At 54.4% G+C, this 13,447-nt stretch overlaps 1 protein-coding gene across 9 annotated transcripts; it reads right to left on the bottom strand.

Annotated features, from left to right (window-relative positions):
- Positions 1-809: 809 nt before the first annotated feature.
- FBXL14 (F-box and leucine rich repeat protein 14) lies at positions 810-12,206 on the bottom strand. 9 transcript variants are annotated; one of them, XM_070371687.1, is made up of 5 exons: positions 11,980-12,117; positions 10,876-11,878; positions 7,517-7,630; positions 2,115-2,321; positions 810-1,935 (listed from the first exon to the last, which is right to left on the bottom strand). In XM_070371687.1, the coding sequence occupies exons 2-5, from the start codon at positions 11,803-11,805 to the stop codon at positions 1,870-1,872; spliced, it is 1,317 nt and encodes a 438-aa protein (XP_070227788.1). In that variant the 5' UTR covers positions 11,806-11,878; positions 11,980-12,117; the 3' UTR covers positions 810-1,869. The 9 variants fall into 9 exon arrangements, 8 of the variants coding, with proteins under 8 accessions (XP_070227788.1, XP_070227785.1, XP_070227783.1 ...); XM_070371684.1 differs by having other exon boundaries at positions 821-1,935; positions 10,918-12,206; XM_070371682.1 differs by having other exon boundaries at positions 827-1,935; positions 10,876-12,206.
- Positions 12,207-13,447: the final 1,241 nt, after the last annotated feature.

Raw genomic sequence — 13,447 nt, 5'->3', positions numbered from 1 at the left:
GACCCCTCACCCCACAGGGGACCCCCCACCTCACAGGGGGACCCGACACGTCTCAGGGGTCCCGACACCTCACGGGGAACCCCTCACCTCACAGGGGAGCCCCTCACCTCACAGGGGACCCCCCACCTCACAGGGGGACCCGACACCTCACAGGGGAACCCCTCACCTCACAGGGGAACCCCTCACCTCACAGGGGGACCCGACAGCTCTCAGGGGTCCCGACATCTCACAGGGGAACCCCTCACCTCATAGGGGAGCCCCTCACCTCACAGGGGACCCCCACCTCATAGGGGGACCCCCCACCTCACAGGGGGACCCGACACCTCACAGGGGGACCCCCCACCTTACAGGGGGACCTGACACCTTACAGAGGAACCCCTCACCTCACAGGGGACCCCTCACCTCACAGGGGGACCCGACACCTTACAGGGGGAACCCTCACCTCACAGGAGAACCCCTCACCTTATAGGGGGACCCCCCACCTCACGGGGAACCCAACACCTCACAGGGAGACCCCTCACCTCACAGGGGAACCCCTCACCTCCCAGGGGAGCCCTCACCTTATAGGGGGACCCCCCACCTCACGGGGGACCCAACACCTCACAGGGAGACCCCTAACCTCACAGGGGAACCCCTCACCTTATAGGGGGACCCCCCACCTCACGGGGGACCCAACAACTCACAGGGAGACCCCTCACCTCACAGGGGAACCCCTCACCTCCCAGGGGAGCCCTCACCTTATAGGGGGACCCCCCACCTCACGGGGGACCCAACACCTCACAGGGGGACCCCTCACCTCACAGGGGGACCCAGCACATCTCAGGGGTCCCGATACCTCTCAGGGGGACCCCCCACCTCACAGGGGACCCAACACCTCTCAGGGGTCCCGACACCTCTCAGGGGGACCCTTCACCTCACAGGGGGGCCCAACACCTCTCAGGGGTCCCGACACCTCACAGGGAGGACCCCCCACCTTACAAGGAGACCCACCACCTCACAGGGGGACATATCACTTTATTCCCAGCCTGGGAACTGTAGCTGGGATTTTTGTCTGGTGTCTGATTTGACACAACCAGAGAAGAAGGCCTCTCTTCTTGAAAACCCGAGCTCCCAGCCCCTTCTGGGGAGATGAGCACCCCCAGCCCCTCTTGGGGACCAGGCTGGCGGTCCTTCTGCGCTTACCTCACCTGGTCCCCTTTGCTTGACGTGAGTGATCTGTGTCCTCTTTTCTTTATCTGGGTTCTTTCCCTGAATCTCTGTGTTCTGCGGGTCGCTGACAGTGATGTATTTCGGCCTGAGAGTCCATGGAGCTGCCCAGAGGGCTTCTGCTTTCGTTCAGCCTTCTCGCTGGCAGGAGTGGTGATCAGCTGCAGGCCTGGGCCCTGAGCTCCAGAAACTTCTCCTTTCTCCTCTTCCATTTCCTAACCAAAAACCACCTTGGTGTCACCAGGTTGGGGGCCGAGCCTCGTCGGGCTGGCCTGGCGAGGCATGGCCACCTCCCGGCTTCCACGCTTTTATTCCACGTCTGTACCAGCTGCCCTTTGGAGCCTTGTTTCCATTGCTGAGGCCAGATGATCAAGACCAAGATGGCAGGCGCCCCCAGCCTGTTCCTCGTGTGCCATTTTATGGAATCTGGCCAGGTTGGCTCAGAAGTTCTTTCTCCTTATTTCTGCTGCCTTTTCCTAATGCCTGTTTCCCCCAGGAGGAATCTAGGAATGCGAGCCCCTCACTGCTTTATCAGGCCTTTTAATCGTTCTCAGGTTCACAGGTTCCTTTAGAAGATACTCATTTTGATTAAAAACAAAAGAATTGATACTCCCCAAATTTTAAAACAGTTGTTTCTTTTCCAAGGAGCTCTAGAATTTTTCATCACAAACAGTACACTTCTGTTTTTTTCTGGTTTGTAGTTGAAAAAAGCCAGCACCTTCGCTCCTCCTGTTAAAATGGATATTTCCATGTATGAGGGCAAACATTTTCCCAAGTTGTTCTCCCCAACCCCCTGAATATGCCAATCTAACAGGATTTATATATGATGGTCTTAAACTGAAATTAGACAGTGACATTTGGTCCCTGCCAGCGACATCAGGGAACCGTCCTCAGGGCGCATCTGATACCTGCTCCCTGAACGGCGTGCCCAGGACGGGGATCCCTGACCCGGATGAAACTGGAAAATTCCATATCATCTTTCTGGAGGCCTGAGGTTCTCCCGCTCTGAAGTTCTCTGTCGGGTGCTCAGAACTGGGTAGCAGTTCACAGACAACGCTGCCACCTGCTGGCCGGACGCAAAGCTCACAGGCGCCGTGGATAAAGAGGGTGGTAGCCTCCACGTGGAAAAAAAATACGTAGAATTTTGTATGAATGGTACTTTACTTTTCTGCCCTCCAGTGGATCCTAGTGAACTTGGGGTAAAGGAAAGCATGAGGTCAGACCCCCGGCTCTGACACTGGTGTGGACACGGCCCAGGGCCATCCCCGCGGTGGGGAGGCTGAACGGGTGGGAGAGGGTTTGGGGGAGAGGGGGTGGAGGTCGAGGAGCAACCCAGGAGGAGAGAATGACTTTCCACCCCTGCGTTTCACAAGGGGCCGCCCGTGACCTGTCTCCTAACTTGTGTGGACAGGGTTTCAATTCTGAAGCAAGAAGGGGCGGGGCTGTTGCTGCTCAACCTTGTGCCCTGCTTACTGGGGTGCATTTCCAGTGGTCCTCCTGTGATCCTGTTGAGAATTAGACCCTCCTGTGTGGAGGAAAGATGGACCAGCTGCCTCTCCCGTGGGTCACGCTGTCCTGTCGCCCCTTGACAGGCGTCTGGACTTGAGGGAGCTGGAAAGCCCAGTCGTCCATCCTGTCTAGGCTCAAAACTCCCCAAGGCCTTTCTCTGCTTCTGGCGGCAGCAAACTGGGAGCTTGACAAAGTTCAGACCACGGAACTCTGCCTTACTGTTTTCACATATCTTAAAGATTCTAAAGATTGTCCATTTGAAATGAATTAGAAGAGCTAGAAGTTGTCACTTTAATTAGGTATTTTCATATTGTTTGCTCAAGGCACACTTGCTGGCCCTTTTTTTTTTTTATTCTTTTCTTTTTGGTAATTCATAGCAGTAGGGTTTGAGCCATGGAGTTAAAGTTTAAAATGTGCTATGCTAAGTTGCTTCAGTCATGTCCGACTCTTTACGACCCCATGGACTGTAGCCCACCAGGCTCCTCTTATCCATGGTGATACTCCAGACAGAAATACTGGAGTGGGTTGCCATTTCCTACTCCAGGAGATTTTCCTGACCCAGGGATCGAACCCAAGTCTCATGCCTCCTGAAAGCCATAGTCAGCTTGTCTTCCATCTGAGAAGGCTAAGAATTTGAGGTGTGTAGCTGTTACAATTCCCGTTTTACCCATCTGTCCAATTTTGGCCTCAGTGATTTTACTAAAGATTCTGAGGAGTATCAGTACTGCTTTGGGGGTTCCTCTCTATTTAGAGACTGCTTCTCAAAAAGCAGAATGGAAGGCAGTAGCTATTCCAACACAAATGTGCACGAGTGTCCATATAAAACTGCCAGTTTGGGGTAAGATTTCCTAAGGAGAAACGTTATTACGGACGTTTGTAGTAGATACTTTCCTGATCTTTTTAGACCAGGAAAACAATACTTCCCAAGCCATGTGGAATAATTTCACGCTAGTTATAAAAAACGAATCTGGACTCAACTCTTTCCCCGAGGTGCCACTCCCATTGCTCAGACCCTGATATGGGGGGTGGGGTGGGGACGGTCTCCGCCAGCACTGTGAGCCTGGTTATGTCCACCAAGGAGTGGGAGACAGAAGTGGTTGTCAGTGGGAGCGACTAGACCCTTTTACTCTCGGGACAAGAGGGATCTGTAGGTAAAACAGCTGGAAAGTCAAGACCCTTGATCCTTGAGTGGTGAGAACACAGCCCATGTTCCCACAGCTCAGTTCTTTCTGAGTCGGGCAGCCCGGAGTGTGTGGCGTGGTGGGCTGTGACTTCTCAGCGTGGAGGTGTGTGCAGTGTCCGTGACGCAGCAGTGCTGGGGGCTGGCTCGTGTGCTGAAGGACAGCGGGGGACCGACTGGGGGACCGGTACCCTAAGGCCGTTGACCAACTCCTCACACAAGCTTTCCAGCTCCTTGCAAAATGCTGGACACCGCGTTTGAGTCTGCACAGTCTAACACTTATTAACTAGTAATAATAACTTACAGGGGGCTTTCCTGGTGGCCCCATGGTTAGGACTCCACGCTTCCGTTGCAGGGGGCACAGGTTAGATCACTGCTGGAGGAAATTTAGATCCCATATGCCACGTGGAGAGGCCCAAAAACCAAAACACAAAACTTTCAGCATTCAGGGTGCTTCCTCCAGGTGAAAATAACATTCCCTGGCTCAGGTCCTTCACAAGTGGGACGGGGTGTCCGGTGTTGCTTAGCAACGGCTCAACAACCAGGATCTGGCTCCCACTGGCTGGGGACAGGCCTCCTCGCTGATGGGGAACACCTGGGGCCATCACCTGGGCACGGTCTTTTACCCTCGTCAAGCCTCCTTCCCCATTTCTAAAATGAAATGTCCAGTATCTACCAGATTTGGGAAAACAGGAATTGTGAGATGGGGAAGCCGCACAGGGTCCCAACTCCGTGCACCCAGGGGCGGCGTCCACATCCCACTCAACTCTGCCTGGCATGTGTGACCAGGAGGCTGTTCACACTCACAGATGAAAGTGAACACACAAGGACATGGGGCATTTGTCCTTTACACAGAGTGGAAGGGTGACGAGCTCATAAAATGCTTTTAAGTCTTCTAAGAAAGTATGTGCACGTTTCTGTGTTAACGTACAGGAGGTAGAGGAATTCCACGTGGATTCTGTTTTACTTGCAGGGGGTGGCGTTAATATACCCCATCTGGGGCTGTCTCCTGCTCTTGGCCGACTCCCTCTTGCCCCTAGACTGAAGGAGCGGCTGAGTGTGGTACCCAGCACTCGGTACAGGCAGCTCCAGCAAGCAATGTCAGAGCCACTCCTGGAAAAGACGAAAGGGCTGACACTGACCAGGTGTGGACATTTAAAGGTGCGATGTCTGGAAATATCCGTCTTCTATCCGAGACCTAAGTGTCCGCTCTTCTCCCCGCTGTGTACTCACCCTGGAGACATTCTAAGTTGTTAATAGTTGGCACGGGCACAAATATGAGGTCTTCTCTGTGTGATAACATTCACTTTTCAAAAACTGTTGCTTGCTCCCCACTCTGAACAAGGACCTCGACAAGATGAGACAGAGGTGTGGCCCGGGCACTGGCTTCCGATTTCTAATCCTGTGCTTCCCAGGATCCACAGAGCTCCAGCCCGGACTCCTCATGGGTCACGGTGACACACAGTTTAGGTCTTGCCCTCTAGTAAAGGCACAGAATTAGCTTTTTAAAGGGGGTGACAACTGATGCAGGGGGAGGAGGGCAGCAGAGGGGCGACCACTGGCCCCGTGGCCACAGCAGGGCCCTGGGAGCAGAGGGGCTGCTGTCAGAAGCTGTAGGAGGTCTGGGTTTTGGTTACAAATCTGATCTCTTAATAAGAGTGTTATTCGTGGCATCCGGTCCCATCACTTCATGGCAAATAGATGGGGAAAAAGTGGAAACAGTGACAGATTTCATTTTCTTGGGCTCCAAAATCACTGCGGATGGTGACGGCAGCCATGAAATTAAAAGACGCTTGCTCCTTGGAAGGAAAGCTATGACAAACCTAGACAGCATATTAAAAATCAGAGACATCACTTGGCCAATGAAAGTCCTTACAGTCAAAGCTATGGTTTTTACAGTAATCATGTATGGATGTGAGATCATAAAGAAGGCTGAGCACCGAAGAACTTATACTTTTGAATTGTGGTGCTGGAGAAGATTCTTAAGAGTCCCTTGGACTGCAAGGAGATCAAACTCCTCAATCCTAAAAGAAATCAACCCTGAGTATTCACTGGAAGGACTGATGCTGAAGTGCCAATACTTTGGCCACCTGATGTGAAGAGCCAACTCATTGGAAAAGACCCTGATGCTGGGAAAGATTGAAGGCAAATGGAGAAGATGGCAGCAGAGGAGGAGATGGTTAGCTAGCATCACGGACTCAATGGACATGAATTTGTGCACTCTGCGAGATGGTGAAGGACAGGGAAGCCTGGCACGCTGCATGCAGTCCATGGGGTCACCAAGAGTCGGACATGACTTAGTGATTGAACAACAACAAAATTCTTTGGGCTTCCCAGGGGGACAGTGGTAAAGAATCTGCCTGACAGATGGGGGTTTGATCTCTGGGTTGGGAAGATCCCCTGGAGGAGGAAATGGCAACCACTCCAGTATTCTTGCCTGGGAAATCCCATGGGCAGAGGAGCCTGGCAGGCTAGAGTCCATGGGGTTGCAAAGAGTTGGACACAACTCAGCACAAATATTTTGTGAACACGGTGTTCCCTGGGGTCCTTGACCCTCTTCTCTGGCTTTGAAAACCTAAGTTCAAATTCTCAAAGTCAGAAGGAAAAGATTTTACTAATATTTGGAGATCAGCACCTGTCTAGTAGCCACTTTGGGAAAGTGGGGGAAAGGCCGTGCTTTAGTTTGCATATGTCTCCATTTAAGAGAAGGCTCTTAGCTTTAAAAAGAAACTGCTGGGACCTCCCTGCTGGTCCAGTGGTTAAGACTCTGCCTTGCTAATGTATGGGTTGTGGGTTCAATCCCTGGTCCCCCTGGTCAGGGAACTAAGATCCTACACGCTTCAGAGCAACTAAGCGCATGTATGGTGCAAGGAAGACCCGACGTAGCCTGATAAATATTAAAAAAAAAAAAACAAAGGAACCTTTGTTTTTTCAGATCTCTGTTGGCTGATTTGAATCATGAAAGCATATGATCAGTTTGAATTTTCTGAACTATTTAAGGTTGTACCGTAAGTTGAGCAAGCATCCTTGTCATTGCTGCCAAACTCGGAATGAATCAAGTGGGCCCCCCCCCCCGCCTCCCCGGCCCCTACCCCTGCACCTTAGGATGGAGGAATTGGGCAGGAAGGAATCTGAGGGGAGTTATTCCGGGATACCCAGCACTCTTAGCTAGGGGCCTGTCCTGGTCCTGGAGGGGCTGCAGGTGCTGCCTGAACCCCGCCCTCGCTTAGGTCATCTTTTAAGCAACACTCTTGCCCCATGTGTTGTGGATAAGCAGGGGGAACCCTTTCCCGACTGCCACCCAGACAGTTCCTACTGAGGTTTGTTGCTTCTAGACGATAAGGTTGACACTAAGTTCCTATTTTGGTTTGTCAGTTCTGAAGTTTCAGCAAACACCCCAGCCAGGTTTTTTTCTGTTATTCTAAAAATTGCCCTGCAGTGCCTCTTAATGTGTGTACCACCCACAAATGACGTATCCACTCCAGTTCTAAGTGCTGGTCTTCTTTAAAAGCATCCCCTTCTATTCCTGAAGGTACAGTGAGGCCAAACCCACTTCTCCCTCTCAAGTGGTGCCCTGTGGCCTGAGCTTGTCCATCCTGCATTCAGGCAGCCAGCACTCACTTCCGGGAGGTCACCTTCCATGAAACCAAGGTGCAGTCTGTAGCGGATCCTTCCTGGGGAGCAGAAGGGCCTGGACTCAGTGGCTGGCTGACTTAAGGCGAGCAGTATTCTTACCTGGAAAAGAGGGTACCTTTCAGCAGGCCACTTTGAGGACTAGATGTGTACAAGCATAGGCAAAGCACAACACAGGGTCTCAACCCCAATTCCTTTCTTTCCGTCCCAAAACGTTGAGGGATGACAGTCGCCTCTGATGGAAGGAGGAGGTTTGTTCATTGTTTGCCAGAGATGCTCCAGATGGATTCTGAAGTATGCCCAGTTCAGGATGAGGAACTAGGCCCCCGATCTTAACTTCCAAACATTAACTTACCAGTGTTGAATCAAGCTTATATTTAACTTTGAAAGTAAAAAACAAACGGAGAAGCAGAAAAACCTTCCGGTTACAGCTGGCAGATTACTTTTCGTATTAAATCAGAGTGACCACAGAGTCTAAGACTTAGGAGGTGGTCAGATTTTTACTGGCTGAATGTGCACAGCCCTGCAGTCTCTTGGGAGAAGAAAACCAGTCTGAGAATTCAACTGCTTGTGGGGGCTGTAGAGGCAAACGCTGAATCAGAAAGCTGACCCTGATTCAGAGTTCGTCCTCACCAGGGCACACACATTTTTTTCCCCAGGCAGTAAGCACTGTAACCTAAGAGGAAAGGGACAAATCCACACCTTCCCCAAAGAAAAGGAAGATGGATCTAGTGTCAGGCCCCATTAGACCCACTTGTGAAAGCTCTCCAAAAAGGAACAATGCGGCTTTTGTGATCAGCCCCAGCAGCGAGCTTGGAAACTTTACAGAACAATCTTCCCCAAGAGAAACCTGGTTCTTGCTCTCTTCCTGGAAAGAGGTGTGGATCCAGGAAAGTGCTATGCTGCTCTGACCAGCGTTTTCTGAGATCAGTATTAAAACCAGACAGGCCTATGTGAAACCAGGAATATGAACAGCCTCGCTATATACACTTCTGTTTCCACAGCCCAACCACAGGGTGTCAGATGATTTAGTTATTGTCTACCAAAAGGAGCTCCTTGCTGGAATTGGTTGGTATTCTGCCCTAGTGCAGGCTAAGAACCCACCAGAGCGGATGGAGTGACTGCCTTCTTAAAATGCAAATGGACAAGAACTCCAGGCCCGCCTCCTTCTTAAAATGCAAATAGGCAAGAACTCCAGGCCCGCCTCCCCACCGACTCAGTGGGGCTGGTGGAGAATGCTAAGGAGGGACCCGGTGCCCCCCTCCCCTGCCCACGGCTCCCTCTGAGGCTCAGTCGCTTGCCTGAGTGCCCTTAACTTTCCCAACAACAATGGCCCTGGTGCCCGCCCCGCCCTCTGGCAGCCTCCCCCATACCCTCTAGGGATCAAGAAACCCATCCTTCTTCCCACTTCCACATCTCATGACCCATTTCTCAAACATCTCCCCTAGGTCTCATGTGGAGACCTTGTGGAGAAAAACTGGCCACCCTGGTGGAATTGTGACTCTTACAAAAGTTTCATTTTGTTCAGTTTCTTTAAATTTCCATGTTGTTGACAGTTCAGAAATGATATAAATCTCCATTCTAATCACATTTCTAGCAACAGAACATTTAGATGTCAGCAGTAAACTTTATACAGGATAAATTTTTCACCACAAGCTTCCTCACACCACACAGGCTCCACCGAACCCTGCATCTTATACTTTTACTTCAGAGATGCAAACCCACCTCCTACTTTGGCCTGGACCCAAACACACACACTGCCTTAAAAATAATTCACAGATACAAGGCTTTTGGTTTTTTTTTTTTTTTTTTCAAAAAACATACTTCATATTTCCTCTTTTATTATATAAATATCAGTTTAACCTTTTACTGTAAGAATATAAACGTTTTAAGAGGATCTTTGTTATTATTTATACAAATTCACAAACAGTACAATTAATTGATAAAGGTCTCTGGGTTTCTTTAACTCCATGGTCTCACATGTTGCTGTGGAGGATTCTAAAAAAATAAACAAAACGAACAAAAAACTCCAACAGAAAAATATACATCCTACTCAGAAGTGATTTTTTTTTTTAAAGCCACAAGTCCCAACCCCCACCAAAATAAAGCAAGGCGTTTATTCCTCCATTTAGAAACAGAATTTTTAAAAAACCCACCAACACCTGTTTTATTAACAGAATAGAGATAAGACATGAATTTCAGTCTCCTCCCTTCACACCAGGGCCCGGGGCCTTTCTAAGCCAGTGCCAGTTCCAGCTCCTCTGCTCCCTACAGGAAGCCTCACTGTGACCTTTTCGTGGGGAAATGTGGAAGAGAGGGAGGGCAGGGCAGACTTTGCATATATAATCATCATTTTCAAGACACAATCTGCACCTCAGACAGACCAAACAAAAAAAACAACAGTCCAACTCTCATGTCTCCCACACATTTGTGCTATAAATTAAGTCAAGATTTAGGAGCACGGGCTGGGTCCTCAAATGCTTACGGACAAGGAGAAAAAGAAAAATAAGAGCCAGAAATGTGAAGTGGGGAGCACTGGATGGATGGGGCTTGGGAAGAAGCCAAAACGAAAAAAGACGTACAAACCCAATGGGCATCTTTCCAGTCCAGGCACAAAAATGTTTCAGTCTCAAAATATCTCTCTTGTAGAATTCCAGGGCTTCAGAGAAAAAAGTAAACTAAAACGAGGTAGCCAGACATATATATGTGTGTGTGTGTGTATATATATATATATATATATAACTTATATATATATAATATATAGAATATACTCAGCAGAAAAAAAAGAGACAAGTTGATGTCAAGTTTCTTCAAAAAATAAAAAAAGAGACAATACGAATGAAATGAGCGTGAGTAGCAGAGTGCTGTCAGAGGAGCGATGAGGCGAGACTGGGATTAGTTACAAAGTGGAAGAAGGGTGAAAAGGCCGTTGTAGTTGGGTTTGCTTTTATACATTTCGAAATAAAAACCAGATCACAGTATTCAAATGAAAGCTTAAGTGAAGGCAGACATTTTCCTCAACTCCCCAGGGCTGGAGGGATTGCTCATTCCCACCCCCACCCCCACTTCCAGGCGCAGCGCGGACACAGTAGCTCAGTCCCTCCTCTGGACCCCCAACGGGAGGAGTGGGTGGTGGGCGGCGGGTCCATCTCCACACCCTCAGGGAACAGGAGAGCGCCGGGGGTGGGGGGGGGAGGGTGGAGGGACCCCCACCCCGGACACACGAGAAGGGAAGAGGGGAGGGGAGCCTGGGGGCTTCCGGTCATCGCCCCACCGCGTCCGCGGCCCGAGGGCGAACAGGGCGGGACTGGGGGGCGGGGGGACGGGTGCTGCCGCCCTCACCTGACCTTCTCACTGTCCGTCATCTGCCAGAGGCCCAGGTTGAGTACCTTGAGGCAGGGCAGCTGCGTGATGCGCTCCAGGCCGCGCTTGGTGATGCGGGTGCAGCCGTACAGGTCGATGCCGGTGAGTTGGCTCAGGTGCTCCGCGATCAGCTCCAGGCCCTTGTCCGTGATGCGCACGCACTGGCCGATGTTGAGCGTGCGCAGCCCGTGCATCTGCCGCACCATGCGGTTGATGCCGTCGTCGCTGATGTGGCAGGAACAGAGGGACAGGGACTTGAGGCCGTCCAGCCCCTGCGCGATGTAAGCCAGGCTCTGGTCCCCCACCTTGTCGCAGAAGGACACGTCCAGCCCCGAGAGGCGCAGGCTGCCCATGGCCAGATGCATGATGCCCGTGTCGCTGATGTTGTCGCACGAGCGCAGGTTGAGGCTGCGCAGGCTGCCCATGTGCGACAGGTGCAGGAGGCCGGCGTCCGAGATGCCCCCGCAGAAGCTGAGGTTGAGGAGCCTCAGGCCCGTCAGTCCCCGGGAGATGTGCTTCAGGGACAGGTCCGTGAGCTTCTGGCAGTCCTGCAGCGTGAGCTGCTCCAGGCCCAGGCAGCCCTCGGCCGCGCTGCGCGTCATGCCGGCCAGGTGCCCGATGCCCACGTCCGAGAGGTGGCGGCAGCTGCGGAGATTGAGGCTCTTGAGGCGCTGCAGGCCCCAGGCGATGAGCAGGAGGCCGGTGTTGGTGATGTTGCTGCAGCCGCCCAGCTCCAGCACCTCCAGGCCCTTGAGGTACTGGGCGATGCGGCCCAGGCTGCTGTCGGTGATCTGCTTGCAGAGGCTCAGGTTGAGCGCGCGGAGCGAGCCGATCTCCTGCACGAACGCGTGGCCCAGCCCGTTGTCGGTGAGGTTATAGCAGCCGCTGAGGTTGAGGCTCTCGATGTTGGCCATACCCTGGATCACGTAGCTGAGGCTGCGGCGCAAGCTCAGGATCTGCACCCGGCGGATGCCCCGGGCCTGCAGGCTGGGGAACAGCGACGGGTTGGCCCGGCGCAGGTGCAGCTTGGCCTCCACCCCCCGCCACACCGACTTGTGGTAGGCGGCGTCCCGCCAGGCCGTGCACACCTGCGCCGCGCGCCCCTTGTCGCGCACGTCCAGGTAGCCGAAGATCATGGCCAGCAGCTCGGGGAACAGGCACGAGATGTGCGTCTCCATCTTCCTCCCCGCGGCGCCGGGGAGGAGGCGCGGGCCCCGCTCCCGCCCGAGCGACGAGGCGGCTGGCCGGCCGCGCCGCGGGCCCAACGGACGCGCCTCCCGCCTTCCGGCTCGGCGCCGCTCCTCCTCCAGTCCGCGCGTCCTTCCTGCCCGCCCTCCCCGCCCGGCGCGCTCGGCGTTCACATCCCGGGCGGGCGCCCCCGCGGCCCGGCCCTCGCTGGGCTCAGCCCCGCTGCGCCCGGCCCGCGCCGCCCCGCCGCCGCCGCCGCGCCCCCGGCCGCATCCTCCGGCGCCCCGCGGGCCGGGCTGCGCGCTCGGGCTGGGCGCCGGGAGGCTGCGGCCGCCTTTGTCCTCGCCCGCTTTTCAAAGCTGCCAGCGGGCCGCCCGCACTCGGCCTCCCCAGCGGGGGGACCTCGGGCCGGCGCGCTCTCGGCCCCCGCGTCCGCGCGCGGGGCAGCGCTGGCCGGCACGGAGCGCGCGCGCGGAGCCGACCCGGGGCGAGCGGCGGCCGCGCCGGGGGCGTCCGGGCCGGACCCGCTGCTCTCCGCGCCTCCGCGCCCCCGCCCCCCGCGCTCCCCCGCGCGCGCGCGATGGTACGAGCCTGCGCGCCGGAACTGCCGGCGTTGCCTTGGAAACCGAGCGCCGGCCCGCCGCGGGTTAACCCTGTGCTCGCCGTCTGGACGTGGGAAGCCCGCAGCCGCTTCCGCCGCCGCCGCCGCCAGCGGGGAGCTGCCGGCCACGCCCGGCCCGCGTCTGGGCTCTGAGCCTCCGGTCCGAGGCTGCCCCGCGCGCCCCTTGCCCAGCCTCCCGCTGGCTCCCTTTATCCTCCCTCAAGACTCTCCTGCCCAGATCCTGGCTGGGGGCCGCTCCGCTTCCCTCCCTGCCTGAGTCCCCGGGGCCTCGCGGCGCGTCTGTGCGGCGACCCCCTCGGTTCTCCCCAGTGGGCAGCTTCCCACGGTTCCTTTCTCTCCAGTCTTGTGCGGTAAACTAGGGAGAAACTCCGCTCTGTCCGCGCGTCCCTTAGCCGAGCTCGGCCCCCCGATGCGCACTGGGGATCTAGGCATTACCACTTCCTTCTAGCATGTTCCGGGTGTTTCCAGACACCGCCGCCTGTGCGCTCGCCTGTGCGCTCCTTCGGTCCCTGCGCATCACAACTTCCTCCGCTTCTGCACTCGGCCGGGAGCCCCGGGCGGCGCCGGGTCGCATCCTCCCGCCTCCCCAAGCCCTTCTCTGCATCGCCTTCTTTGTCAGCCTCTTAGACGGTGAAGGGCCCAGTCGTGCTGATAGCCAGCGAATTCTTGTGTGCCTTCACAGTTTTGCCTTTGGGTAAAACAGAGTGACGATTGGGCTTGATTTAAAGTGCTTCACCAAATGTCTG

The sequence above is a fragment of the Bos mutus genome, chromosome 5 (genome assembly GCF_027580195.1).
Source record: "Bos mutus isolate GX-2022 chromosome 5, NWIPB_WYAK_1.1, whole genome shotgun sequence".
Lineage (NCBI taxonomy): Eukaryota > Metazoa > Chordata > Mammalia > Artiodactyla > Bovidae > Bos > Bos mutus.
The sequence above is the reverse complement of the archived record's forward strand: the minus strand, read 5'-3'. Positions and strand labels throughout refer to the sequence as shown.

Coding starts and splice junctions, on each gene's coding strand:
- FBXL14 (XM_070371682.1), bottom strand. CDS start 12,069: ATGGAGACGCACATCTCGTGCCTGTTCCCCGAGCTGCTGGCCATGATC. Junction 2,322..7,516: donor TGGAAGGTGACCTCCCGGAA/GTGAGTGCTGGC, acceptor TTCCACGTGGAG/GCTACCACCCTCTTTATCCA. Junction 1,936..2,114: donor GCACGCCGTTCAGGGAGCAG/GTATCAGATGCG, acceptor CCATTTTAACAG/GAGGAGCGAAGGTGCTGGCT.